Here is a 27293-nt window from a genome sequence, read left to right on the forward strand (position 1 = left end):
ATGTTCGGATTAATGTAGCTCCCTGCTCCGAGAAGACGCCGCGGTGGGAGGCACTCCTGGGCACTCCTGGGCATACCTACCCGAGCTGCCTGCTTGGTACCCGGTACTGTAGGTTATGTGCATTGTGGCATCATTTGAGGGTTCTTGGCTCACCGTGTCACAGTCCCTGACTCCCTGTGTCCCCTGCCAAAGCCCCTCTACTTCTTCCTCCCTCTCTTGCTTGAACAAACCACGCTACTGTCTTCGCTCCCATCGCCAGACATCGGCAAAGCCTTTCCTTTGGCTTGACACACAGTAATGCATGGCGATTGGAAACGGTCAATCGACATGCGAATCATGGCCGCCCAAATGACGAACTAAGCATCAATCCAAGGGCCGAGCGAGGCCCAGACGGGCGCAGCAAGGCCCCAGGGATGCCCCAGGGATGCCCCAGGGATGCCTAACTGGTCCAATTAGGCGACACCTCCACCGCGCTCGACGTCACGGGCTGGTGTCTGGAGGCAGCAGATTGGTGAAAGCGACATGGAGACACCCTTAGACACCCCCCCCACTTCATGCATTCATGCGTTCATTCCTTACCAAATGCCACCAACCCACACTGCAAGCACCAAGACTGCCACTCACTGCCATCGCTGCCAGTCCACACCGTACAAACCGTGGTACGGCCAGGCTCATTGCACATGGTATTCTCATTCTTGGTCTTGCTCGGTCCTGGATGCTCTGAATTGCTTTGTTCTCCTCTTTCTTGTCTCTCGTGCTCACATCCTTCCCTATCGACACATGTTCTTGACCCCGACAACGCCCGTCCATCTCAACTGAACCACCAGCCCTTCGATTGCTGGGCTGTGAGGTCAACATTTTGGCCTGCCCCTCAAAGATCACCGTCTGCCGCATCGTCAGCTTCCCACCGCCGTCCTCTTACCTCGCAAAGGCTAATCTCTGATCTGCATGCTCAATTGATCAAGGAGCTACCTCCAGTCGACTGTCACAGCACCGCCATTTCCCTCCTGAACGCTTCGGTGCCGTTTCCAGGAAGTGGCCTTGTGCTCTGGCAGAAATTGTCCCCCGTCGGTGTGCTTGCGAGGGAGACAGAGTTCGAACAAGCCCGGGCCTGTGATGGAGTGTGGAACGCAGAGGGATCTTCTCAGTCACACCGATTGAGAGATCTATCTTGCGTTCCATCGGGTTCCGCAGCCCATTGTGCGCATGAGCGAGCAAGAGTCGGACACTGGTGGAAATAATATTGTGCTCGCCGGCGCCCCGCGACGGGAAAAGGGAGAAATTCACACGCACGTCAGTTTTTCTGCCCGTACTGTGGTCAATAAACGACCACCATCGCTGGGGCGATGAATCATGCCAGCAAAACCGCCGACGATTCTTCACCTCTTGATTATGGTCCAACTTCGAAACGTCCCTCCAAATCATCACAACCCCCCATAGCTATGGCTACCCAATCCAAGTTGGACACCGGCTGGAGCTCCACCGACACTCGAATCTACTACGCCAAAAAGTACAGACAGGTTCTCTCTTCGGCTCCCGCATGCGCCTTTGCCGTGATCGCAGGGGTGAGTGGCATGAAACCGACCTTGTGGGGTGCACCATTTGACAATTCCCCAGGCTCCTCTTGAGAATGTCAAGGTCCGAATGCAATCGTAAGCGAGCAACTCAAATTCGGGACGGTAGCCAATGCTGATGATGATCAGGCGTCATTTCGCACATGCCTTGGAAGCTACCAAGTACACTTACCGCACCGAAGGCCTCCGTGGTTTCTGGGCTGGTAAGAGCAAGAACCGCGGGACAGAAGGCAGGAACTAATCACTCCAGGCACGTTCAATCCGTTGGTCTCGATCACCACCTCGCGGGCCCTTGGTTTCTCCATCTATCGGAAGGCAAAGTACACGTTTGACGGCTGGATCGAAGCGGCCACTGGCCGATCTCCTCTTCAGCATGTCAACATACCCGGCACTTACCCTGACATGTACACCATGACTTGCTTTACTGGAGCAGGAATGGTCTCGGGTGCCGTTACCGCCGTGGCTTTGAGTATGCTTTCCCTGCGGGTCCCCTTGACAATAGACATGACTCTAATAATTTACAGCTCCCGTCGAACTCATCAAGAATGCAACACAAACTTCCGTCCTCATGGCCTCTCAAGTTGATCATACCTCGGCGGCACCAACGCCCGTTGGTCCCAAGAACGTCGGCCGTGTCAGTTCCTGGACGTCCATGAAGCGCATCATCGCCCGACGGGGTCCCCTGGGCCTCTGGACTGGGTTCCGACTGCATTTGGTTCGGGATGTCATTGGCAGCGGCATCTATTTCGGAGTCTATGAGACCACGAAGCAATCACTGAACTCGTACTATGGTGCTGAGAAGGCTAATTCTGCGGGCGCGATTGCGATGGCGGGAGCAATTTGCGGCGTTGGCGCCTGGGTTGTGGTACGTTCATTGGGCACTTCTTTCGCTCATATTCTTCCTGTTTTGATTCTGACAACCTTCCTTGACAGACCTACCCACTCGACACGATGAAAACCCGCGCACAGAATAACCTGGTGGGCTCTTCTCTTCCCTCCTCCACTCCTAACCAGACTCTTGGCGCGGCGATCGAATCATCGGCCAAAGCCGCCATGCGCCGTGTGCCCAGCAAGTGGAAGGGCGTAGAGATGATCATTTTGCGTTCGTCGCTTCAGAACATGATCCAGATGTCGTTCTTCGAGCAGGCGAAGGTGTGGATTGACAAGCTGGAGTTCTCTGACGGCAGCAGAATGCTGCCAGAGGTGGAGAGACATTTTGGGCGAGATAGCAAGATTGTTCACAAGAATGACAAGTTGTGATGGGTGGACGCTTGGAGAGCAAACGACAGGATAGGGAACCTTTCTGCGGCCTGTTTTTGGGGGCCAGAAAATGAAAGAAATTACATCTGATGCAGGTGTCCGTTCCACATTTCAAACTGCCCATACCACGATCTGCACGCTCTGCCCTTCATGCCTATATTCGCGTTGTTTCGATTCGATATCAAAGCTCCAAGGGCACAACCACCATAATGCCTCTATTGCTCCCAGAGGTGATGACAGTGCGAACACAGTCGTTATGCTTGGACATGAGACCCGGGTAGTTTTCTTGAGTGCAAAGCGGTCCTGGACACCAATATTTCACTACCCGGCTGGTTAGGGGAGGTCTTACTTTGTAGATTGTTGGAGGCAGGAGGGTACCGCATTGTGATCTCGGTGATGGGTGACCGTGTAGAAGGGACGAGAGTCAAGGGATCAGATGAGTGGGAAGGGACTGTGACAAGAGCTCGCCCCTATACTTCCATGGCTTCTGTCATGCAGGGATCGGAATGGATGCATTCAGCGAGCACCCTCAGCCCACACTTCTCGATACTCGATCGAGGGCCGAGGCGGCTAAATTCCCCAGCGAGTATGTGAATTGCTCATTCAAGGGAGGAGGTGACGATTTCATGTTCCACGCCGCACACTCACGCCTATACCGATATCATCAGCGTGGGTTCGAAACTGACAGAGTCCTTTTCTACCAGGTTGTCAGCGATGAATGCACTCTTTCCCCACGTAGGAGCACCACGCTAATCGAGAAGGATATTCAACAACTAACCTCAAGGGGCCTTGAAGGCTAATTAAAGAGTCAAGACGGCTCACATAGATCAAATACACACGATTTTGTCTCCTCGATACTCCCCTTAGGTCTCCTATCTCAGTTTTCTATGCCCACACCAACCTGAGCTCATCAGCCGTGGCGGCATCCTCTGCCTGACTGCTCCGAGCGGTCGTCGTTAGCCACCTGGTTTCTGCCGCTGGATCACACCCGCCCCAAGAGATAGATCAATCGTGCCGTGGATATCTATCTACCTGGGTCGTCTCTTCTTTCCTGCTCCCAATGCGGAGGTTTCGAACAGTAAAAGCGGTAAAACAGCCCTTCTGGTCGCATTATCAGCTCACACGATCCCCCTGCCACCTCTTTTCGTCGTCGCTCCTTGTCGCCGTCCGCGACAGACCCGTCTCCGCAATAGACTTCCTAATACTAGTTCTCTGCAACGGGGGAACTCACCTGCACACACACTCCCGAAAAGGACACGGCATAGAGTCTCGCGGGCTAGAGGTCTGTAGACGGCCTCAGACTTGGCAGCTCCCCATGGACTAGAATGACCTCAGCAGGCAGGCAGGCAGGAAGGCAGTAGCCCGATTCCTTGCTGTGCCCGCAACGTGGTTCCATTCCTTTCTTCAGTTGGCTCCGAGTCCGCGAGCCATGCTCCCCCCAAAACCAGAAGAAAGGAAAAAAAAAAAAAAAAAAAAAAAAGAAAAGAAAAGAAAAAAAAAGGTAAAAAAGGGGCGATGGGGACGGAGGGATGGATGCGATTCCAAACCGGCGTCGAGCGGCGTCTTGCATCTCACCAATGTCCTGGCCAGGCTAGCCAGCTCAACAGCTGCACACATAGTACATACACAGCTGACAAAGGTGCACGGTGTTTATGTACCCAGGTACCTAGGTGAGGAGGTATACATGCACATCTCCAATGGACTGTGGCCGCCATTGCTGCTGATTAATCAAACCGACAGCTCGAGCTCTCTCGCCCTGCCGGCATTGTATTTCCGGTCTGCCCTCACATCTTTCATACTCTGTACATCCCACTATGTACTGTGTACTGCGACGACCACCGCCTGGGCAAGCAAGCCCTTGGCGGCGCGGCTCGACCATTCGGCCGTTCTGGGCCTCTGCCGTTGGTCTGCACCTTATTCGGGCATTGATGCCGGTGTCACTCTGGGAATTGGTCCCTTTGATGACGGGAGGGAAGAAGAGGATCGATGGGATTCGTTGTTTCGGCCGGCATGTGCATATGCAGATTTCCCCGGTGGACTCTGTCAGTGGAGTCTGATTCATGACGTGACAGACCATTTGCAAGTTACAAATACAAACTACAAAAAAACATGGAACATATGTCATGGAGGCTTCTCGAAGGGAACCCGGCCGGCGGGCCTCGGTCGGAAATAGGTCAAGTACAACATGTACGTACCTGGGTATTTGTACATCCCATCTAGGTCTATGTATGTAGGTCTATTTGCCCTTCCCAGCGATAAAGACAATATTAGTCCGGGACATAGATACACCAGCGAGCAACACAAAACAATCCGTCACCTAAGTCGACCTGAGCCAAGGCTTTGCTTCTCGTCCCTCGAGCCATTTCACAATGAGTGACAGAATGCCTTCCCAGATCACAGACGCGTCCCCGCTGGGACAGCCCTTGAAGTTCGAGTTCAGCGGAAAGACGGCCCCGAACAGGTTCCTCAAGGCCGCCATGACCGAGCGCCTCTCGTCATGGGACCCGGTCCACAAGGAGAAACGGGGGGTTCCCTCCAAACAACTCATTCGCGTCTATCAACGATGGGGGGAGGGCGGTCTTGGGCTGATTTTGACGGGGAATATCATGATCGACTACCAGAGTTTAGAAGCCCGTACGTCTCCTTCACCAGTGGCTTGCATCCCATAGAGCCCATGAGACTGACAGCATCTTCAGCCGGTAACCCGATCATCCCGCCTGCAGCTCCGTTTGAGGGAAGCCGCTTCGAAGCCTTCAAGGAGCTCGCAAGTCAAGCCAAAGCACACGGAAGCTTGGTCGTTGGCCAGGTCAGCCATCCAGGCCGCCAAGTCGACCAGAGGCTCGAGTCTGATCCGATCTCTGCGAGTGACGTCCAGTTGGAGGGGGAGTTGATGGGCATGAAATTCGCGAAACCTCATGCAGCCTCTCTTGAAGAAATCAAGGACATCATCAACCGTTTCACCCATGCTGCCGAGTATCTGGCCAAGGCTGGCTATGACGGTATCGAGCTTCGTAAGTCCCCGAAGGGTGCTTGTACCTAGCCCGCAGCGCCTCAGCCTCCCCGAGAAACTTTGGGTGCTAACGATAGGTCCAGATGGCGCTCATGGCTACCTCCTAGCACAATTTCTCAGTCAGACGACCAACAAGAGGACCGATCAATACGGTGGATCTCTACAAAATCGTGCTCGGCTCATCCTAGAGATCGCGCAGTCCATTCGTCGCAAACTGCCCGCATCATCGGGGTTCGTCCTTGGCATTAAAATCAACTCGGTCGAATTCCAGGAGGGCGGATTCACCGCCGAAGAAGCTAAAGAACTGTGCGTCCTGCTGGAGCAGAACGAGGTGGACTTTGTCGAACTCTCGGGTGGTACGTATCAGTCCCTGGCATTTACACATAAGAGAGAATCGACCAAGAAGCGGGAGGCCTTTTTCCTTGAATTTGCGGACAACATCACTCCAGGGTTGAAGAAAACAAAGACGTATGTAACCGGCGGCTTCAAGACCTTGGATGGTATGGTGAACGCTCTGAAGACTGTGGATGGCGTCGGGCTTGGTCGACCGGTTTGCCAGGAGTTCCGTATCGCCAAGGACATGTTGGAGGGCAAGATATCGGGCGCCATCAAACAAAAGGTCGACCAAGATGACTTCGGCCTCACCAACGTCATTGCTGGGTCGCAGATAAGGCAGGTCGGCAAAGACCAAGAACCGATCGATATGTCGGTCCAGGAGAACGTCGATGCCTTCCTGAAGGACTTGGGCGCTTGGGCGCAAAAGATGGGCTCGGGTGACGCCAGCAACTATGGGTACGTTGACATCGAGGCTGCCCAGACAAGGCCGTATGGGACTTCTGCGGCATAATCGGCTGGCGAGTGTTTGGGGATGGGATCCATTGCCCGGATCTGCTGAATTGTGTCGACAAACAGCTAGACCGATAGACTCGGGCGCACCGATTGTTAGACACCTGGAAGACTGCCTTGTATCACATCTTTTGCTTCTCTTTCTCCCGTGCTCTTTCCTGCTCTGCTTCGTTCTCTATTACCAGAATACTTCCAGCCACCGCGATCCCAATGCAAGTCATCGCCATGAGGCTTATCCCGCCAGTGTTGGGTCTGAACTTCCCTTCCCGTAACAGACGCAAAGTCGAGAAGTAGCGCAGCGTTCCGTGGCCAACGCATAAGCTCCCGCTCGCGACGAGGACGCCGGCCGCAAGTTTCGTCCTCGAGTCTTTGAGGTGAAATAATGTGGGCGACAGAGCCGCAAAGGCTTCCACCTTCTCCAGCGCGACACCCAGAGCAATGAATCCGAGTCCGGTTCGAGCCCAAGCGAGGAAGGTTCTCTCCGAGGCAAGGAGATCGCGAGCCACGGAACCGGTGTTGGGGATGGGATCTACCCTGATGAAACGCCTGAGTCGAGACAGCATCTGGAGCGGAGAGTATTAGACTCCTAGAATCTGTGTAGCATTGATTTCCTGAAGCTGGTCCTGCCTCGCTGGCAGGGAAGCAACGTCTGGAGTCCATTGAGTCGGACACAAGGTTGCGGAGTTGCTGGGAGGAAGGTGCGCCGAATGTGGGAGCAATGTTCCCTGCCCAACCACTACGTACGTAGATATCTATTTCCATTCTCCAAGGTAAGTAGCGTGTCCGACACTGCAAGATACGGTATTTCCTGCTAAGATACAATGCAGGTCTCTCACTGAATCATGTCGCTTTCGGGAGATCTTGTTGAAGATGACGACTACGTCACTAAGCTCCTCGTCGAGGATGGTAGGAGGAGCTCGATGCGGTATGCCTCCCAGGGCCTGTCTGCCCTGCTGCCCAAAAGACCTCCTGGTTCAGCACCGAAGCCGAATACCCGCTTTCTGAAGACCCTCGTTCGAGAAGCCGATAGCCACAATGCCAAATTGAAAGAGAAGGAAGAATTGGAGGCAAGGATCCGTCTGAAAAGGATCAGAGACGCTGAGCAGAGTTCCAAGGGACTTGGGCGTGGGCGGGAAAACGAAGGGCGTCATGACCGGGAGCGGAAGCGAAGGCGATTAAGCGACGACAAGGGATCCCGGACAGACGAACGTGAGAGAGGCCGAGATTCAAGACGGAGCAGGAGCCCTGAGCACAAGCGACGACGGCGACGGCGGCACGAGACGGACGAGCCCGACGAGGGCTCAAACCACAGAAGAACCCGACACCGCATCTCATCGCACCGACCTAGATCTCGTTCACGGTCTAGGTCTAGAAGTCGGGAAAGGAAGGAGAAAGAGAGAAATATAAAAGACAGGCAAAAGCAGGGGCATGAGCGAAAGTCTCGCCGACATTCTCCACCCACTGATCCAGAGCCTGAAGGACAAAAGGGCGTGAAACATGGCACTCGCACGCCTTCAATATCCTCCACTTCCACCACTGACGATCCTCTCTCGTATCTCATCGGCCCACGCCCAACACCGCCCGACGACCAATGTCCGCAGCGCCGTGGCCGAGGCTTCCATCACCGGTCGTTGCATCAGTCCCGCTCGAACATCGACGCCCACTTCTCCCCGACATACGACCCCTCCACGCACGACGCGGGCCTCGTCGACTCAGATGACCTTAACCCGGAAGACGGAGAAGGCGACCAGGACGAATGGACGTCCGCCCTCTCCGCGCTTCGAGACCGGAGAGCGTGGCGCGCGAAGCAGGCCGAGCGCATGAAAGACGCGGGCTTTAGCGAGGAGGAGATCAAGCGGTGGGAGAAGTCTGCTTCGTCTCGTACCCTGCTGGCCGGCAGCGGGGACGGGGGCGAAGAAGGCGACGCCCGCGACGTGAAATGGCGCAAGAAGGGCGAAGAGAGGGAGTGGGACGTGGGCAAGGAGAGAAACCCCAGCCCCAGCCCGAGCGACCATGGCGTTGTCGACAAAGCCCACAAGACCGCCAGGGAGGCCGACGGCGCGAAGACCGAAAAAAAGAAAAAAGCGAGAGGTGCTGGTGCTGGTGCTGGTGCTGATTCCGCATGGCGCCGACCCCAGAACGCCTTCCTGAAGCAGTTCAAGAGCGCTCTCCGCTGAACCCCCCCCCACAGGCTGGACGTCGTCTGAAAGTGGATGAATAGATATGCAACGCAATGCCGAGATACAATACAATACAAACCACGGAATTACGAGAGAGCCTTTTCTATCTGTCAAGTCGTGATCCCGTACCCGGACAAACTCGATCATAGTACACTAAATTTATAGCTATGGCATAGTATGCTTCAAGTCGCCCGGCTGAATCAGTGAATCCCACCTCAGCCTCAGCGTCGCCACTGGGCCTTCCTAGGACTTTTCATACCCCGTGTCTTCATGCCTGTCGACCCTTTGTTGTCCTCCCATGAGTTACATCATAAGAAGCGACCATGCGCATTTCTCCTTCATGCTCTGAATCGTCCATCCCATCGTGAATCAGGTTCAAACCCCCACCCCCTGGCAACCGGAAGCCGTCCAAGAATAAAGGGGAGCGCGGAACTCCCAGAAACCCCCAAATCCCATAATCTTCACAAACCCGCGTTTTGATGAAACAGTGCCTCCCAAACAGCTCTCAAGATCCAGACAAATGCCACCCGCAACGCTGTAAATCAAATCCTTTGCTCCTCTTGAGGGCCCTCACCTTCTTCCTCCACTCCCCTGACTATCCGGCCTCAATACTTCACCCTCAATGCTCTTCTCACTCCGGTTTCTCTTCCAGAATGCTAGCCCGAGCTTTAGCCTACTCCTTCTCCTGCCCATCGTCTTGGTGCTGGCTTTTCTGTCTTTCGTGCTTGCTTCCTCCACATCCCCATTACTCAAGATCGTTGTATGAATGTCATATTTGCTGCTTTCTCGGCTAGTTGCGCTGTTACTCCCCATGCTAAAACTGGGTCTCAGTACCGGACTTCCCGAGTGCATCGGTGCACTTACTGCCCGGTTGCGTATGGCTTGAAGACTGTTTCGAAGTCTTATCAATTCTTCGCTCTTGTCTGAGGTATAGCTTGTTGCTTCAGTGCTCCCGCTAGGAGTTAAAATATGTCCCTCACCGCCGCCTCCTCTCAGAATAGCGCTCGACGTGTTGTCGCTCTGGGCCCATCTCGCTGGTGGTGACGTGTCGATCGCGTCGACTTTAGGCTTTTTCGACTCCACGTCGCTTGCTGGTGCGCTTGCGCGTAGACCAGGATGTGAAGGATTGTACTGTTGTTGGGGATCGTACGTCCGCACTGGCTCATCCTTCTTCGAGGTGGCAAAATTGAATTTTTGCATTGCCTCTGCATCTGATACGTTGCTCTGTTCAAGAGCCTCCTGTGGAATGGCCTCTGTCCCTGCACGCATTGATACTGCATTGTCTCTTCTTTTGTCATTGAGGGGTTGTAAAGACTCTGCACCGACGTCGTTTGCTGTTGATGCTAGCCTCGGAGTGCCGCTAGAGTTGGTGTCATTATTTCTCTCACCACCGCGGGAGCCATCTAGCGTAAGTTCCATTGGAATGTGTTCACCGTTGACGAGCGCCGATCCCGACCGCTCCCGCTCTGACAACTTCAAATTCTGGTTGGGCTTCGAGGCTGATCCACGACGTGGGGTTCCTTCAGCAGCCGAAATAGCTATGCCTGCCGCAGCTGCTAACGAGGACCGCCTAGAGCTGTTCTGTGGAGTAGTGTTACCACTCTTCCGGCCACGTCCTGATTCAGAGTGAGGCTTGTCTGGCGACCCGTCTCGACCCCGGAGCGGTGAAGTTGGCAAGTGCTTCTCCTTCCCATAGTCCTGCGTTCGGCCGACGGGGCTTTGAGTTCTGGGGCTTATTGAACCACCATCACCATGCCCTGTTCCCTTCTTGATGAGCTGCAGTTTCTTTTCGTGCTCGGCTCTTGTAAACCAAACGCCTTTGTTTGTGAGGATCTCGTCGGCGGCAAACCGCATGGCCGGAATTATGTCGGCAACATTCGCAAAAAGCGGATGTGCAAAGATGGTCATGAAGCCAATTTGACCATTAGCCAGCTTCAGCATGTTGCCCAACTCGGGCGGACCGCCGAAGAGTGTCGTCTCCATTCCAACGGCTTGCTCCATTTCGCCTTGATGGGCAAACTCCTTCTGTAGTAAATGGGTCCATTTCTCTGCCACCAACCACGGTCGCGCCTGTTTGCCGTAAGTAGATGAACGGATTAGAAGCTGGGTGATGCGACATACCACGTTGCTGATGTCAGCACATTTAATCAACAATCCACAAGTCAAGGTCCGCGCCCAATCAATGTCTTTTGGGGACCATCCATCAGTCACTCCGCTTTCGTGAATCTTCTCCTGTAAGTTGCCCAGTTGTTGCATGTAGTCGGAATGGATACCCATGTCCGTCGCGAGGATGGTACTGATCATCAATTTCCGAAGAGCCTTGTCCAGAAATGCAGCATGCCAGTGGCGTCGGAGAATCTGAGAGTAAGCCGCACAATGAAAGGCCTCCAGAACGGACTGGTCGTTGTACAGTTGTGCAAGAGGTGCGTTTAATTTGACCAGAAACATGTTGTTGACCCCAGGGTGACCGACATCGTGTCCAATTGCCGAGACCAAGAGGGTCAGAGCTTCAAAGGGTCCTAATAAGCGGGCAATTGGTGATTTCTTGTCTGCAAAACGAGATGGCTGGGCGCCAGCAGGATACGGTGGCAGGGTACCTATTTGGAGGAGGAAGTAGAACACCGATTGCAAGACGTCGACAGCGTGCCTGAAGTTGTGATAGAGGACGAAAGAATTGTATGCTATGCGACAGCCTTGCATGAAGTGAAGGAGGTCGCCTGTGTCATCTGTAAGCGACCTGCAACGACACCAATTGAAAGGGGCGACTTACGTTGATTCATGCTCCATTGCTCACACTCTTCCATCTGAAGGCAATGGTTGAGCATAAAATAACCAGCGTAGACGAGTTCATCCTCTGTAAAGTCGTGTCCAGAAAAGTCCCAGCGGCCAACAGCTTCTGCAACAGCCTCTTTTCGCGACTCTTGCACATACAGGTCACGATGCTGGTAGTCTTCGATGATATTTTGCGGTTCACAGATTCCCTTGAGCAGCTTCTTCACCATGGCCTCTCGAAGATAAGCATAGGGTTTCTCCTCTTCCATACCCACCCATGATTGCTTGCGATTCCTCCGCGCCATGGCCATGAAGCCTGCCTGCTCCTTTTTCGCATTTTTGTATATTCGGTAAGCATGGACTGTCAGACCCATTATCCCAGCCTTGTCCAATGGGCTCTTTACCACGTCCAGCGCGCCAGCATCCAGACACTGTAACATTAATTGAGCATCGATAATATCGGACTTGTCTTGGATTGCGACGGGCTTGGACTCCGGGCCAAATGGTGCGCGGGACACCTCGGGTTGAGGGTCGGTGTCCACAGCCTGGTCCTGAGAATCATTCCGTTTGGGTTGGACAATTGCCACCGGTATTATCAACTTGACACCTTCATCAACTTGTAGGTCGGACGCTATTCGAGACAAAAGTTGAAGACCGTATGATTCGTCGGATTCGGAGGAGAAGGTGATCTCCTTCCTCAGCAAGCTTGGGGACGGTAATGGCGAGTCGGACGACGGAAAGAATCTCGGTTTGGCCTTTGTGTGCTCATGCTTGGACTCGGAGCCAACGTCGATACAGGCGAGAATCGGGGTACAGTCGAGCTTGACCTGGTCGTGAAGTTCGGACAACTTTGTGGAAAACGCCCTTCCAGAGCTACATACATACACTGAATGTCTCGATGTCAGCCGGCGTGGGACCCGTGAAGAAGCAGCCATGCTTACCCTGATTGAAGACGGTCAGAAAGGCGTTGACGTTGGTTTGTAGGTCGAGGGGCAGGTCCGAGAATTCCACCTGCGAACCTGCTCTTGCGGGCGTTGTAGGAGACAGCCCCTCTCTAGAAATCCATCTTTCCGTGTTGAATCTTTCGTCAATGTATATCACTCGACAGGCGGAGGGGTCCATGGCGTCAGCGATGGCTCGTATGGAAAAGAGGAGAGACGGTCGCGTCGAGAGGCCTTACGGGCCCATAATGCGATCAAAGGGCCGCCGGGACGATTTGTGAGACCTCGATTATGCTGGTATGAGACTGGACAAATTTACAATGGATCTGGCAGAGAAGTGGACAAGCAAGATGTGTCTATTGCAGGCCCATTGCGCCAGAAGACGGCTGTCCTCGAAGGAGCGGGCAAGTGTTTTGCTCTTTTCACTTTTGGTGTACGGAAAGACCTGGACGGGCTCTGGCTCGAGAGCTCGACGAGATCGCTTGGGCCAAAATGAGGCGAGTTGAACACGCTCAGGCTGCGCCAGTTCGATACCGTCGAGACTCGGGGACTGTGGGTGAGGGATGGTGAGGCAAGGTGCGAGTGGGTGGTAGGTCGCAGCTGTCAAGTTTTTCGAGTCTTCGGGTGGTCGCAGACGCCGCCGGGGGGAGGTGACTGATGCTGCAGACAGGCGGAACACAGACAGCTCGCCGGAGAGCGGATGGAAGTGACCTGGCGATGATCCGATCGCACAATTCAGTCGGGGACGAGCAAGGGTGATATTGAGCAGGCAGTGGGAGAGAGGATGGAGCTTGGTCGGCCACAGGAGGTCAGGGTAAGTGGTAGTAGTGATAGTGGCAGTGGTAGTGGTAAGTAACTGCGAGTGGCCTCGCTGGGGGCGACAGAGGGTGAAATCGAAAGGCCGAGCCCTCAGAAGTTTAGTCGGTTTAGGGCGAACCCCCCAAAGGATTAGCTGGGCTAGGTTGGGCCAGTGGCAGCGGGCACAAAGCACAATTGGGTCTGGCAATGGGGGTGGATCTGGGATGGAAGGAAAAAGGAAGCGCAAGGGAAGCCGAAGAGAAGCGCGAGCGAAGGTGCAATCGAAGTGCGGAGCATGCCAATGCAGCGAATGCAGGCCAATGACGGCCACTGAGCGCCGGTCGAGGGGGGCCACCCAAGGGCTGGGGGGGGGGGCCATCCATGGGCCAATGGGCATGCGGGCGGCAGTCAAACGGCAAGCCCTTCTAACTCGAGTTAGGGGTCCCAAGGGTCCTCCATGTTCACCTTCATGCTCATGCCTCATGCTCACATTTGCTCACCCGCCTGGCTGCTCACCAACTCACCCTCGGAGAGGGCCAAGGCCCACTGCCCACCATTTCCCTTGGTCACCATCATCACTGCAGCTGGTGGCAGTACTCCGTACCCAGCAATCAGTACCACCTGCGGGCGACCTGTGGATGCCCAGTGGGTGCCCTACACAAGCACGAGTACTCCTCCCGTCACCACCATATGCTGCCTGCTATGTCAGCCTACGTGGTATGCGGTGTGAACGGGAAAGGCATCCTCTTTCTTCACATCGCCAACATCATCTATCTTCTTGAGCTTACCCTTCCCTAGCTGGACCAATCTCTGTTTTGGGGATCGATGGACAACCCTTGCCCTTTCTTCGTCCAGGCACACGGGAAACTGTTTTGCCCCCTCCTCCTCCGCCACCTCGGCCTCCTCAGGCTTCCATCAGCCTTCTAGAAGCCAACCCATCATTTGTCGCACCGCAATCATCATTCTCCAGCAAAGCAAAATGGCAGATGATCAATGTTTTACTTTCTTGGCCTCCATCACTTCGTCAGCCCTCATCCATGTACACGTCACTGGGAGCAAAGAGGACAAAAGACGCAATGGTAGTGGATACTCGTTCACATCCTCTCGTACGCCTTTCATGGCGCAGCTGACTATGAGATCAAGGGAACTGCGCCTACATACGACGCTGCTCCTACTGGAGCCTGCTCCCGGACATGTTTGTTTGGTCACTTCATCCGGACCTGGCCTCTGTCGATCACCCACTTGACGTTTGTTGATCACTGTAGCGGGGTCGTCCCCTCTAGCCCTTTTACCATATGCTCTCGCTCTCTCTCAGGACTTCTGCATGTCGATCCAGCCCGGCTCATCTCCTCTGGTGATGATTCCTTCCAGATTGACATATTTTCTCCACATTTGGTGCCGTTGCTCAGACGCTTTTGTCATTCACATCATCCACTAGTCCCTGCGTATTATCGTCATTGTTTTGTTGTACAACCCTAGCCCCATGTTATGCAACTCCAATGTCAGTCCTTCACCGGTACCTGAGTAGCCTCCCCGGTCCGCTATCCAGGAAGACTGCGTGAATCGTGCACAATCGTGGCACAGTGGGCGACTGAAATCTCGTCGAGTTCGGGCTCTCAGAAGCTTTCCTCAGCGGTCGAGGCTAGCGGCCTGTTTGAATCGCTTAGCCAGATTTTCTGACGGGCTGCCAGGGTCGAAAGACTCATCATCCGCCTGCAAACGCCACGGACGCTTCAAGGGCCGCTCACCGTATGTTTCGAGTATCGCCAACAGCGTCCCCCATCCTGGTGATTCGGTCAAATGGATTGCGTCCACCTGATCACGCGTGGTCGCCACTCGACATAAAATCTGTTCTTCGTCCTGCAATCATGGTCAATGAAATGCTGCTGCCCGTAGAGGGTCCCAACTTACCTTGCCGAAAACACCCATGCCGTGCAGAAAGCACAACAGATGGAAGTCGGAAACTGCGTCCACTGATTGTGACGAGCGCAATTGTTTGGCCACATCTGAGGGATCCTGACCTTCCGCCACAGCTTCTCGATTGGCAACAGGAAACTTGCTATTCTTGAAGAGAGGGTTGGGGTTGATTGGCATTCCCGCCGTCAAAGATACCAGCAGATATTCCACAGGAAAGCTGGGCTTGGCGTTTTCTTGCACATTCGCACCGTATTCATTGATCCGACGGTAGAAGACTTCAGGGATGTATCGAGTTCTGCCCTTCGGCGCTTGGTCATCTTCCGATTGCACCAACATCACCGAGGGATCTGCTGACGGCTCCACAATATCTGCGCGAACCATCTCGACAGCAGCATTCGAGGCCTGGTAAGCTCGGATTGTGATGCTCTCGTCCTCATCTCCAGTAACGACGCAGGTCACAAAATTTGAGCCGAATCGACCAGTCTCGCTCCACTTCGAAGGCTTCGGGTATTGAGCTTGGAGCCGTGCAGCGAATGCGATCTCAAGAGACGAAAGGAAATACGAGTCGATGTGTCGCTTGCAAACTGCTTGGCCCTCTCCTTCCTCTGGAACCAGTAGATCGGTGAAAATGACTCCTACCCGCTCAAGTCCGCAAAGACGGGCAACCTCGTCGACATCTTTTTCATTGGGCCATTCCAGTAGTGTGAGTCCATCGACTTCGCACATTTGCGGGGGCTCATATATAGCTTCAACCACAGCCTTCACACCTAGGGGTACTTCCGTGTATTCTTCGTATCGGCCATAGAGAAATCCTAGCCGCTGACTGCCGGACTTTCTCCAGAAATCAATTAGCTTATCCACCATCTCTGCAGTGGCAAATTCAACGTGATCCACCATACGAAATTCTTGCGGTTGTAATGTGATAGCGCTCGGCTGGCATTTCGTACAGATCCCTTCGGGCCAAGGAGGATGACCGGAAGGGCAGTCTTTCTTGACTCGGTAGTAGGGTTCGCTAAGTGGTGGCATGTAAGAGCTCTTCAATTCAGGCTTGTTGGTAGCGGAATTGATCTTGCGCAGATAGCTGTGGAAGGACAGATGTTTTATTTTCTTCTCGTCAAGGTATTTCTTGTCGTAGGGTTCCAGAGGCTGACAATAATCGCACATGCCTTTGGGCCCATGCCGACACATTTTGAGATCTCTCGGTCGTGAAATCTTGCCGTCCAGCTTGTCTAACCTGTCGTCCAACGCGGATTGTTTGACGACTTCCCACGGATTTTTCACTAATGTTGGAGAGCTCACCGTTGGCGAAGTCACGGGAGCGGTAGGTTCTGGCAGGGCGACCGTGCCATTCAACCGTCGTGGGGCGGAGGGGCCGTCGCCATTCGTGTGGCCGTTGGCCATGGTCTCGAGTTGCGTGAATCCGATGTACAGTTTGTCTCCATGTTTAAGTCCAACTTGGCGCAGTTCCACGCCCGGCAGCTCGACGAGACGCCTCTCTCTGGCCGGGTCCGGTTTCGAGCTGACGGGTTTGTTGCTTAGTACTATCGACGAGGCATCGGTGTTTGGGGGCAGGTTGTCGAGGATCTGGACACATGGGTATCAGTTCAAACTCAGCGGTTCCCCTCGTACGCGGGGACCGGGATTATACCTTGGAGGCTAGGGACGAGAACTGCTGGTCAGGCTCGACGTTCAGGCGGAACTGGCCCCATTTTGATTCGAATCGTAGTAACATGGTGGATGATGCGGGGGAAGGAGGCACAGACGGGGAATGGGAAGAACAAGTGCGTGCCCCCCAAAGCCGGTATAAAATCGAGGAGATGATCAAGTCCTTGGTGAAGATGGAGAGATGGACAAAGGAGATTTGGATGTCAGTGAGGGTGAGTTGGCGGCGGAGGTGAGGTTGACGAAGGGCCAAGAAAGCAAACGCAGCGGTTTGAAGTGACCTCGAGAGTTTCTGTACCTGAAGGTAGCGAGGCTCTAGATGGCAAACGTGATGGTTGGTTCAGGCCTCATGCGAGGATGATCGCAGAACTTCTCCGAAAGCCCTTGTGGCCAGGCTCCAATTCTTACGTCATGCAGGGCAATAAACGAGTGGCCCACTGCTTGTATTAGATCCTTACTTTGCCCTACTTTGCCCTACTTTGCCCTACTTTATGCTTGTCAAGCTTGCATCTCTATGCTTGTATAGCCGATATACCCCTCCCTCAGAGCAGTACCGAGTACACTGCCCACGGGGACTGAATTCTACCGCTTTTCCACTCTGTTGCGCCTCGATTGTGTCAAGTGCATACAGATACATGTACAAAAGAAACCGCTAGATGCCCCGAAAATGCTCAAGAATCAAAGACCCAAGCCCTGGATGATGCCTATCATGTGCTGGTAAGTCGAGCAATTTCATCTCGTATGTGACCCCCAAGAGCGCCCTTGGCATTCCGCATATCAACAATCCTGGCTCGTCGCTTCGTGCAAATATAACAAAAACGAATACACATCCTCATCATGGACCCTTGTACAATTGCCCTAGGCGCTTTTCCAAAATCTTTCGTCCTTCAGCTGACCTCCATACCTCCTCCGGTGGTGCTCCTTTCACAATGTCCCAGGCGACCAACTTGTCTGTCACTTTCGTCAAATCTTGTTGCTTTCGTTCCCAGTCCTTGTCCTTTTTCAAATGGACACCAGAGGTGATTACAACAAGAGGGACGCTGGGATCTTGAATATTGCGAGCGCTGACCACCTCGTTCTTGGTCAATGAGTCGGCAACCAGGTTTTCTTGCAGCTTGTTCTTGATGAACTTGCCACCCTGGTAGGAAGATTTGCCGAACACTCGGTCTTGCTTGGTACGGCCCTTGAACAAAGCTCCCGCCAAGCGATCGAGACCGAGCGGAGAGATGATTCCGCGTCCCCACAAGATGAATCCACGACCAGGGGCGCCAACTTTGTAGAGCAAGTCTTCATGTAGACCATCGATGAACATCATGCCCCTGACATCACGAGGATGCCTAGCAGAAAAGACCCTGCTGTAGACGCTGCCAATGCCAGCAGAGACCAGAATCCACGGGCCTTCCTCACCTGCAATTGCCAGAGCCTCAGAGATTGCATCCGTCGACATGCCAGCCGAGTGTGGAGACGGCGCATTGTCGGACCACGCGATCCCCGGTCGATCCCAGTAGCAGTATCGATCAATGGTGCCATTCATCCATGCATCGAAAACCCAGCCCTCGAAGCTGTCTTCCACGGGCATATATCCTCCCTCAAGCAGCACAGTGGGCTTTGGCTTGCCGTCTGCGTCCAAGGTTTGATTGCCGACGCAAGCAAAGTGAACAGCGTATTTGTCACCATCGACCAAATATCGCTTGCCCGGAGCAGGCAGAGTGGCGTCCCTCGAGCGCAATACCAGGACAGCCGTAAGCAAGATGACAACGACCACGTAAATGACCATCAGGACGGTCGCGGTAAAGACAGCACACCATTCTCTGAGAGAGCGGCGCGTCTCTTGGCGACCAGTAAGGCGTACTTCCTCTTCCGCTTTCCCCCACTGGACCGTTCTGTTCGTTATGACATTGTAGAGGCCGATCAAGGCGGCCCATATTACTGATGCGATCCCGATCCAGCCTTCTTCAAGTCTGATTCTCGGCACCGCGAGGATGATGATCATGTCGATCAGCAGGATGACGGAGACTCCCATACTCAGAACGCTCATGGCGGTGGACGGAGTGGCAAAGAAGAGCAAGGCCGTCAGAATGTTGGCGATGGTGAGGGTCGTCCAGGCCACATCGAAGAAGCCTGAACCTCTCGAATTGAAATGCGGAGGACTGACGAAGATGGAGATGAACAGCAGGGTCCACCACAAGCAGGTAATCACGAGGAAGAAGACTTCGAGCCATCGCAAGGCTCTCACTGTGAGGAGATTGTAAGGCGACACCTAGTGAGCAATTAGCTTGCTAGTGAATTGGCCTTGATCGCGACCTACAGCAGGGTCATCGGGGCTGAGAAAGCTGACGCCTCGATCACGACGAGGCAATAGCCGTGTTCGTTCATCGGCCTCTGCTGAAGGTCCACTCGCTTGAGGATGGGACGCGGTAGCTGTGGCACTGTCTTCATCCTCCTCCCGAGGGGCGTGGTCGTTGTCCTTCTTGTTGCTTCCCCAGAGAGAGACCATGACGGCCAGTCAAGATCAATCCGAGCTACAGGGAGGGAGGGGACTGGCAAGGCTCTAGGTTCCGACCACGAGGCGCAGGGATTGTGTGAATGTTGTTAGCGATGCTTCCATCAGATCTGAGAGAAAATATGTATTTGGGCCAACGACAGGAAGAGAACAACAGCGGGAAAAAAAGAGCTGAGCTTGTGGCTTGAAAGAGCGTGTTGGTGGTGTCACGTACGAATTTCACGACGTCATGGAAACCTGCCAAAGCTCAAGCACGGGATTCGCTTCCATGAGATCGTCATTGAATCATGGTCTTGATCTCTCGGTTCACAGCCAATTGTGGCAAGCGATTCATCAAGTGGGAAAGTCAAGCCATGGGTCTGTCCATGCCAAAGCCACGGCATTGGAGGAGGGACGCGGTTTGCAGGACGGAGCAGAGATGAAAGCAGCCAGAAGCAAGAAGCTAAAAGCCAGAAGTGCATGCGTCAATGCTGCTTTGGAGAAAATCCAATCAAATGACAAACATGACACTTACCATGCCCCTGCAACGCCCTTGAATACCCCCTTGCCCCCCCTGCATAAAGGCCACCATCGCCTCTGTCAGACTGCCCGTACCAACGTCTCTTCTCCCCCCCTCCACGACTGCGGCGGTCTAACGGTTGTGATTCCCTTGCCACGCCACCATGCAAGCCCATTACCACACGCATCGAGCACGTACAATGCATCACAAGACACCGCCACACACCCCACCCGCCCATAAGCCGCTGGCCCATGTTGCCCATACTACCCATGGTACCCGAGTACAGAACCACTCGCACCACCTGCATGAGCCACACCCCTCATTCGTCTCATCCATCACCCCTCGAGTCCTTGAATCGAATCGACAGCCTTGTTTCATCCCCGACTCTCGACATTCCCCGTTATGAGTGATCTGCAAAAGTCCTTTGCCCGAGCACGTTTGTCGCATCTCCCGCCAGAGCCTCCCACTCTTGTAGACGGGCAAGATGAAGAAGGCGACGATTTGGCCGCTTTGAGACCGGGCTCTCCAAATGATTCTTCTTCCTCGGCCTCGTCAACATCCTCGACCGGCACCATCGTCCCCTCGCCCAGTCGGAACCTGTTCGCGAAACCCAGAAGGTAATATGGAGTTCTCATTCCCGGCCCAGACCAAAATGGCCACCGACTGACATGCCCAGTTCTGCTATCAAATCCCGGACTGCCCCCCTTCCGTGGGATGATTTCTTTGCCCAAGACCTCGCTTTCGACCAAAGGACACCGTCAGAGACTGTCCACCATCACGTCTATCTGACCCCTCCCTCCGCTTCTGGCCCGCTCGTCGTCACCCATCATGGAGCTGGATCGTCAGGCTTGTCATTTGCCGCCTTCACGACGGAGCTGCTGAAACTCCTTCCGAACGCTGGTGTTCTCTCATTAGACGCACGAGGCCATGGTCTGACGACAACCACAACCTCGTCTGGTAGCTCCCCGCCTTCTCAAGACCTCAGCTTAACAACTCTAGCCGAGGATGTGGCCTTTGTCGTCAATGCTGTGAAGGCGTACATGAAATGGACAACTTTACCAGATATCGTTTTGATTGGACACAGTCTAGGAGGAGCCGTCGTGACCGAAGTGGCCTACGAGAAACTTCTGGGCAACGCCTTATTAGCATACGGCGTCCTCGACGTGGTTGAAGGCTCAGCCATGGACGCTCTAAAAAGCATGGACACCTATCTCTCCACAAGGCCCAAGTCCTTCTCTTCACTTGCTTCGGGCATTGAGTGGCACACCAAATCTAGAACTATCCGGAACACCACCTCCGCTCGAGTTTCGGTACCCTCACTGCTTCAAGAATCAAAAACAACCAAAGACACATGGTTCTGGCGAACCGATTTAGCTTCCACCAAACCCTTCTGGGAAGACTGGTTCGTTGGCTTGTCCAAGAAATTTCTCGAGTCCCGTGGAGGCAAATTACTCCTGCTGGCTGGGACGGACCGTCTTGACAAGGAACTCACCATTGGCCAGATGCAAGGTAGGCCAAGCTAGATTCAAATAACGCTCTCTTCTTCTTCCTCATTGACGCCCCTGCTGACATAGCGCATAGGAAAATACCAACTGCAAGTGTTTCCCGAGGCCGGCCATTTTATTCAAGAAGATCAGCCAGCCAAAACCGCGCAGATTGTGGCCGACTTTTACAGAAGGAATGATCGTACCGGACTGGTCCTGCCTCCCAAGGTGGATGACCTGATCAAGCAGGGAAAATTGAAACCTGCTGGCACGAAATGAGTATGCTGCCGTCGATCATAGGGGAATCAAGACCTCAAGTTCGATAGCATACTATACCAACCTCGATATAAACTCACGCGAGGAACTAAATCACCACGACCGAGATAGATGTAATAGAGCGAAGTTTACGGTCACAGAGAATGGAGTGGCATGAGTCCGGTTGACCACCGCTCCGGAAAGGGGCAGCATTGGTCTAACGCTCGATTAAGTGGATGAATTTGTGCATTTCCATTGAGGCTCATAGTTCGTCTTCGCTACGTGGGAGGTAGGAAGACAAGAAGACTAGCGAGCGTCTGGCTCTCTGGATGGACAGGCCAATTCTCCGTCCGTCAACCTCTACCTCTTACCCTTTCTCAGTCCACCATTTTTCTTCTTTGCATTCTTCATCATCTCCTTCGCCGCCTGCTCACTGCCCTTCTGTTTCTTCCACAATTTTCCCTCCTTTCTCTCCCGCGCATTGTCCAAGCGCTTCTTATCCTTGTTGCTCAACATTTTCTTCTGTGTCTTCACTTTCACCCCGCCCACCCCGCCCGGCCCATTCAACTCCATCCGCCCTTTATTCCTGGCATCGCGCTTCTCTTTCTCGCTCTCGAACCAGGTCCTCTTCGGCCGCGCCATGATTGCAGACTCGTGCTTGATGAGATTCTCTCCGCGTGTGATTTCGGCTTCGGTGGCGGCGAGTTGCCTCTCTTCTTTCTCCTCTCTCAGAACCTCTGCGATCTCCGAATCTAGATCCTCGAGCCGCCGGTGCATGGCGTTGACTTCTTCGACGTCCATTATTCGGGATACGACCTTCGCACCTTGTTGTTTTGCGCTCTTCACTGCGGCCTTGACCACTTTCCGATCGGGTTCTGCGGCGATGGTGCAGGCACGTCCAGAACGGCCTGCTCTTGCCGTACGACCCACACGATGTAGATAGATCTCATGTGTCTGTGGCGCTTCGTAGTTGACGACTGCCATAACGTTTTTGATGTCGAGACCTCGACTGGCAAGATCCGTGGCGAGGAGGTGCGTTGTCTTCCCGTCTCGAAAGGAATCGACGGCGCTGATGCGTTGTTCCTGTGTCATGCTTCCATGAAGTTCCCCAGCCCTAAGGCCCAGTAAAGCGAACACAATGCGGACACGATGGGCTTCCTTCTTCTGTCGAAAGAAGATGATTGTGCGCTTGGTGAAGAAATTCTGGCACAGCACGCACAAAGTAGCGAGACGCACGCCCTCTCGCCCTTGGCGGAGACGGACGAATTCCTGAACGAGACCTGCCGTTGTGGATTTCTTTGCGTCGACGGACAATCGCACGGGGCGATTCATGCCTACCCTTACCAACTTGTCCACGCTGTCGGTCATGGTAGCGGAAAAAAGCATCGTCTGTCTGTCCTTCGGGATGGTCCTTAGGATCTCGTCCAGCTCGTCTGCAAACCCAGTTTCGAGCATCCGGTCTGCTTCATCCAGCACCAGGATTTCAATATTCTCGATGGCAAAGCTGGCGGAGTTGCGCATGTGGTCGATAAACCTACCGGGGGTAGCGATCACCACATCAGGCCTTTTTTTCAGGATGGTTTCTTGTTCCCGCAAGGAGAAGCCACCTACCACCTGTGCGAAGGTGATATCTGTGAATCGAGCCAGCGCGGTGGCGACGCTGTAGCATTGAACTGCGAGTTCACGAGTCGGCAGAAGGATGGCCACTCGTGTCATGGGGATTTTTGTGGGCCGGTATAGCAGGCGTTCGAGGATAGGCAGAAGGAAGGCTGCAGTCTTCCCGGAGCCAGTCACGGCGGATCCAACCACATCTAAGCCTTGTAGAGCGATCGGGATGGCGCGGACTTGGATTGGTGTCGGGGTGGTGAATGACAGGGCGTTTAGTCCCCGTAAGATCGGCCGTGAGAGGGAGAATTGTAGAAAGGAGGATGCAGATTTTATGTCGGGTTGTGTCGCTTTGTCCTCGGGAGCGAAGAATGCCGCGCGTTTAGCCTTCTCTTCTGGATCTTCCGAGACAGAGGTTTGCGATTCAGCATCTGAATGATCAGAGGCTAGATCGTCGGGATGAGCTGTCGGAGATGCCACTGAGTCGCTGTCGGAAGCACTCTCGTCGTCACGCTCGTCGTCGTCTTGTTCTTGGTCCGCCGGAGGCTCTTCATTTTCCTCATCCCCGGATTCAGCGTCCGCACCGAAGGTATCCGACGCGAGAAGTTCGTCGTCTTCGAAGTCTGGGATCTCAACATTGTCCTCGTCCTCGTCCTCGTCCTCGTCATCATCCATATCTGATTCTACCACCTCGTCTTCATGCTTTTCAAACCCGGTGGCTTTTGCCTTCTTCTCTGCCCGACGAGCAATGATGGCGTCAATGTCGACACTTTTCTTCGTTTGCTCTCGACTCTTGATGATTGCGTTATCCTGCCCGCCCCATCCGTCGAATTCCTCGAGGTCTTCTTTGACGTGGTCCGGCCCAAAGTCGAACTCGAAATCAGGATTGAAAGCACCGTCTCGGACACCCTGCTCTTCGCCGTTTTCTTCGCCGTTTTCTTCGCCGTCGTCGTCTGATACGATGCGATCGTCCTCTTGGCCTTTGCCCCGGTGGGCCTTCTTCTGTTTCTTGTTCCTTGAGGCATTATTATTCTTCTTCTTTTCTTCCCGTTTTCGCTTCGTGCCGTTGCGGAAGAGCTCTACCGTTTCGGAGTCTCTGGTTTCGAGGTCGCTGACAGGAAGGTCGTCATTATCAGAGATCGTGAGAACGAATTCGTCCTCCTCTATAGCGCGGGGCATGGCAGGATAGGTCTGGAGGTCGTCAGATGCACATCTCTGAGATTGTGAATTAATGGATCAGTGTGCAACTTCTTTTTTTGGTTTGACCGGCAGAATTCCTAAAGGCGGTGAGAGCTACCAGGTGCAGCCGCCAAGGCGGATTGAAAAAATAAGTGGCACACTCTTGCAGACTCCAACATACTTAAAGCCCTTGACTGTCAGAACGGAGGTGGCCTTCGTTGGTAATAAGCATTGTGTGTACTATGTAATATGGAAATAGTGGCTCTCCGTTATTCATCCTATACCGTCAACTACATTCGATCTAGCGCTCACTTTGAAGTTATCAAGCACTCTTGCAGTACCGAGGATATCTTCCGTGACAGACTGTCCCACTTATTTTTGAAACCCCTCTCTATATAAAATCTTCACGTTCGAATCTAAACCTTTCTTTTGAGGTTTACTACATTACTTTTGTACCGAAGATTTGCCAAAGACTATCCGTAGTAACTTTTCTCCTGGGTACAGTAGAAATGGCAGTTGGTGAGCAGTAGAACCCGTACACGCACCATAAGGTAGCTAACTTATGTGTTCACCTTGCGGGTTCTACTCTGCTGGCCGATCTGTTACTTGAAAATTGCATATCCCTTGAAACGCCTTCACCCAGAGGTTTCAAGTTAAGGGACTCAGCTGAATAGCGCAATTCCTTGCCAGCGGTTGTCCAAGTCCTTTTGTGCCTTGCAACTCTAGTCTTGAGGAGTGCTGAAGCCCCCATAGCTCAAGGTCTTCGTAAGGATGACAGGATCTCCGGCTGCAAACCCCTTTGCCCTTGATGAGCGGGCCCCTGACTAGAGGTGAGCAGGTTCCATATCACGACTTCATGTGCAAATGAGCCTCTGCATGCTTCAAGTTATGGAGAAACCTTTAGGAGAGTTTCATTAACATTTCTCCCTTCCCCACCGCATGTGCGTTTTGAACCCGAAGCCGTGGAAGACACGGCACGGCGCAACACGAGCGAGAGATGAGATATGAGATGACAATTTATTGTTGTACATTCGAGAACCTATTTGACACATTTGTCTCGGTGCAAACAGCCGTCAATCTGCTAGTTTCAACATTAGGAGCACTCGGCTCTGACTATACCCAGTGCTTAGACACGCGTACGAGTACATGATGGCTGTGCTGATATCACAGACGTCTGATGTATCAGTCCACATTGACCCGAAACATGACGAAAGTAGAGCTCTGATGGAGTCGAGAGCAAGTCCCATTTGGTCCCATATATATACAAGTATTATTCAGCCCACAAGTACTCGGTGCTCGCGCGTTGACGTGGGCGTGGACGGTTGCCTCCGGAAGTCTGTCTGAAGGAAATGCTGTCGTGCAACGGGGCCCAGGGATCAAGGGTTGGATTTCTGGAAAGGTGGCTTGCAGTAGCTCCATGAGGACACCCTTGTTCACCAAGACAGCCATTGTCACCGCTTCTTTGGACACATCGAGAAGTTGCACCAATCGTCGGTATTCTGGGTGCAGTTTGCCTCAAAATCGCTCCGACTTGTCTACGTGGGGGCCCCCTTAGGATCGAGCTTCGGGATTGTCGTCTGCACAACGAGCGCAGATCTCAAGTTGATGGTCGATGTTCGCTAAGGCTGGATCTTCATGTCTAGAACATGTCCTCGAAAAGGGCAGGCCTAGAAAGCCTGTTTGGAGGCTCGGGAAGCCAGTGGAGCCACCTCGATGCGGGCCCAGCTGAGGTGATCGAAAGGATTCACGGATTCACGGTCCCTCTCTCGCTCGAACCCGCATGGGGGGGAGAGCGAAGGGGAAAAATGGCTCAGCAAGCCAGTTTCACACACCAGAGGTATTGCGCTTCGACAGCTCGTATCGTTTGCTCCGTCTGAGCGCATTGCGCTGCGGGTTGGCTGGCGGAGACGGTCCACGAATCCAAGACAGAGAAGCGATGACAGGATCTTTTGGATTTCCGGCCACTTATTCGCTACTTGGTAGATTTTCAGCAAATACCTACGTCCTCGTTCCACGATATCGACAAATGCAGGGCAAGTCAGCGCCACAAAGAGACTCGGAGGTCCCCACTCCTACCGACGGCCTACCGGGTAAAGAAAAGGGTCGAAGCCAGCTTGCCAGGTGGATAGGTCGATAGGGTCGAACCTCCAGGGCTGTCCCATGTCACCGGCGTGGCATGGTCTGGCATGGCGGAACCGGGGGGTCTTTCTTTCTGTTAAGACTCAAGTCGAGTCTCGACACCCACCCCACCCCTCTTGTTTGGTTCGCGACTCTCTGAGGGGAATCGAAGTCCTTGTCCAGCCCACGCTTGCTCGGCCCCTCCTTTGACAAGGCCCAGGACAGCATCAGCCTACCCGAACTCCAGTAGGTTATCGTGGGTTATCCCTCAAACGTTATCTGCGAAACCATCCCACTCTCTGAAGGCTGGCCCCAGCGTCCTCGATCAGCGTAGGACCCAGAACCTATCCCAATTCTTTCTCCTGTCGGATCGGGTACCTAGCAGTACAAATCACGGGCAATACACATGCCATGGCCCTTTTGGTCAAGCTCGCCTCTGCTGGTTGAACCTTGATCAGGAATCCCGAGTGGATCGCTTGTGGACACCCACTGCCGCCTAGAAGGAAAAGGCAGAAACGAAACGGTCACCAACGACCTACCTACGGCCTACTGGGCTCCTGGGCTCCTGGGCTCCTGGGCTCCTGGGCTACTGGGCTGTGGTCCTCTGGCCCTAGCCCTAGCAGCCAAAGCGAGGTTTTGTCGGCGGCAATCACGTCAGTTCCGGTCGCGCAGGCTGACTGCTCTTTTGTA

The 27293-nt window shown here is 53.7% G+C and overlaps 9 protein-coding genes across 9 annotated transcripts; 4 read left to right on the top strand and 5 right to left on the bottom strand.

The window, feature by feature from the left end:
- Positions 1-1442: 1442 nt before the first annotated feature.
- A1O5_06691 (uncharacterized protein) lies at positions 1443-2834 on the top strand (the record flags this gene model as incomplete). The annotated part of the gene is made up of 6 exons (XM_007747282.1): positions 1443-1565; positions 1618-1652; positions 1704-1777; positions 1825-2043; positions 2099-2439; positions 2508-2834. The coding sequence occupies 6 exons, from the start codon at positions 1443-1445 to the stop codon at positions 2832-2834; spliced, it is 1119 nt and encodes a 372-aa protein (XP_007745472.1).
- Positions 2835-5203: 2369 nt separating this feature from the next.
- On the top strand, positions 5204-6691 carry A1O5_06692 (oxidoreductase; the record flags this gene model as incomplete). The annotated part of the gene is made up of 3 exons (XM_007747283.1): positions 5204-5468; positions 5531-5845; positions 5928-6691. The coding sequence occupies 3 exons, from the start codon at positions 5204-5206 to the stop codon at positions 6689-6691; spliced, it is 1344 nt and encodes a 447-aa protein (XP_007745473.1).
- Positions 6692-6812: 121 nt separating this feature from the next.
- A1O5_06693 (uncharacterized protein) lies at positions 6813-7253 on the bottom strand (the record flags this gene model as incomplete). Its single annotated transcript, XM_007747284.1, has 1 exon — positions 6813-7253. The coding sequence occupies one exon, from the start codon at positions 7251-7253 to the stop codon at positions 6813-6815; it is 441 nt and encodes a 146-aa protein (XP_007745474.1).
- A 279-nt stretch (positions 7254-7532) lies between these two features.
- On the top strand, positions 7533-8867 carry A1O5_06694 (uncharacterized protein; the record flags this gene model as incomplete). The annotated part of the gene is made up of 1 exon (XM_007747285.1): positions 7533-8867. One exon carries the CDS (start codon positions 7533-7535, stop codon positions 8865-8867), a length of 1335 nt encoding a protein of 444 aa, XP_007745475.1.
- Positions 8868-9672: 805 nt separating this feature from the next.
- On the bottom strand, positions 9673-12764 carry A1O5_06695 (3',5'-cyclic-nucleotide phosphodiesterase; the record flags this gene model as incomplete). The annotated part of the gene is made up of 7 exons (XM_007747286.1): positions 9673-9684; positions 9735-9793; positions 9851-10940; positions 10992-11587; positions 11641-12160; positions 12221-12528; positions 12584-12764. 7 exons carry the CDS (start codon positions 12762-12764, stop codon positions 9673-9675), a joined length of 2766 nt encoding a protein of 921 aa, XP_007745476.1.
- A 2246-nt stretch (positions 12765-15010) lies between these two features.
- A1O5_06696 (nuclear protein localization protein 4) lies at positions 15011-17030 on the bottom strand (the record flags this gene model as incomplete). Its single annotated transcript, XM_007747287.1, has 3 exons — positions 15011-15241; positions 15293-16882; positions 16947-17030. The coding sequence occupies 3 exons, from the start codon at positions 17028-17030 to the stop codon at positions 15011-15013; spliced, it is 1905 nt and encodes a 634-aa protein (XP_007745477.1).
- A 765-nt stretch (positions 17031-17795) lies between these two features.
- A1O5_06697 (uncharacterized protein) lies at positions 17796-19457 on the bottom strand (the record flags this gene model as incomplete). The annotated part of the gene is made up of 2 exons (XM_007747288.1): positions 17796-19220; positions 19269-19457. 2 exons carry the CDS (start codon positions 19455-19457, stop codon positions 17796-17798), a joined length of 1614 nt encoding a protein of 537 aa, XP_007745478.1.
- A 907-nt stretch (positions 19458-20364) lies between these two features.
- A1O5_06698 (uncharacterized protein) lies at positions 20365-21725 on the top strand (the record flags this gene model as incomplete). Its single annotated transcript, XM_007747289.1, has 3 exons — positions 20365-20579; positions 20639-21471; positions 21544-21725. 3 exons carry the CDS (start codon positions 20365-20367, stop codon positions 21723-21725), a joined length of 1230 nt encoding a protein of 409 aa, XP_007745479.1.
- A 336-nt stretch (positions 21726-22061) lies between these two features.
- On the bottom strand, positions 22062-24485 carry A1O5_06699 (uncharacterized protein; the record flags this gene model as incomplete). The annotated part of the gene is made up of 1 exon (XM_007747290.1): positions 22062-24485. The coding sequence occupies one exon, from the start codon at positions 24483-24485 to the stop codon at positions 22062-22064; it is 2424 nt and encodes an 807-aa protein (XP_007745480.1).
- Positions 24486-27293: the final 2808 nt, after the last annotated feature.

The sequence above is a fragment of the Cladophialophora psammophila genome (assembly GCF_000585535.1).
Source record: "Cladophialophora psammophila CBS 110553 chromosome Unknown aczJe-supercont1.9, whole genome shotgun sequence".
Taxonomy (NCBI): domain Eukaryota; kingdom Fungi; phylum Ascomycota; class Eurotiomycetes; order Chaetothyriales; family Herpotrichiellaceae; genus Cladophialophora; species Cladophialophora psammophila.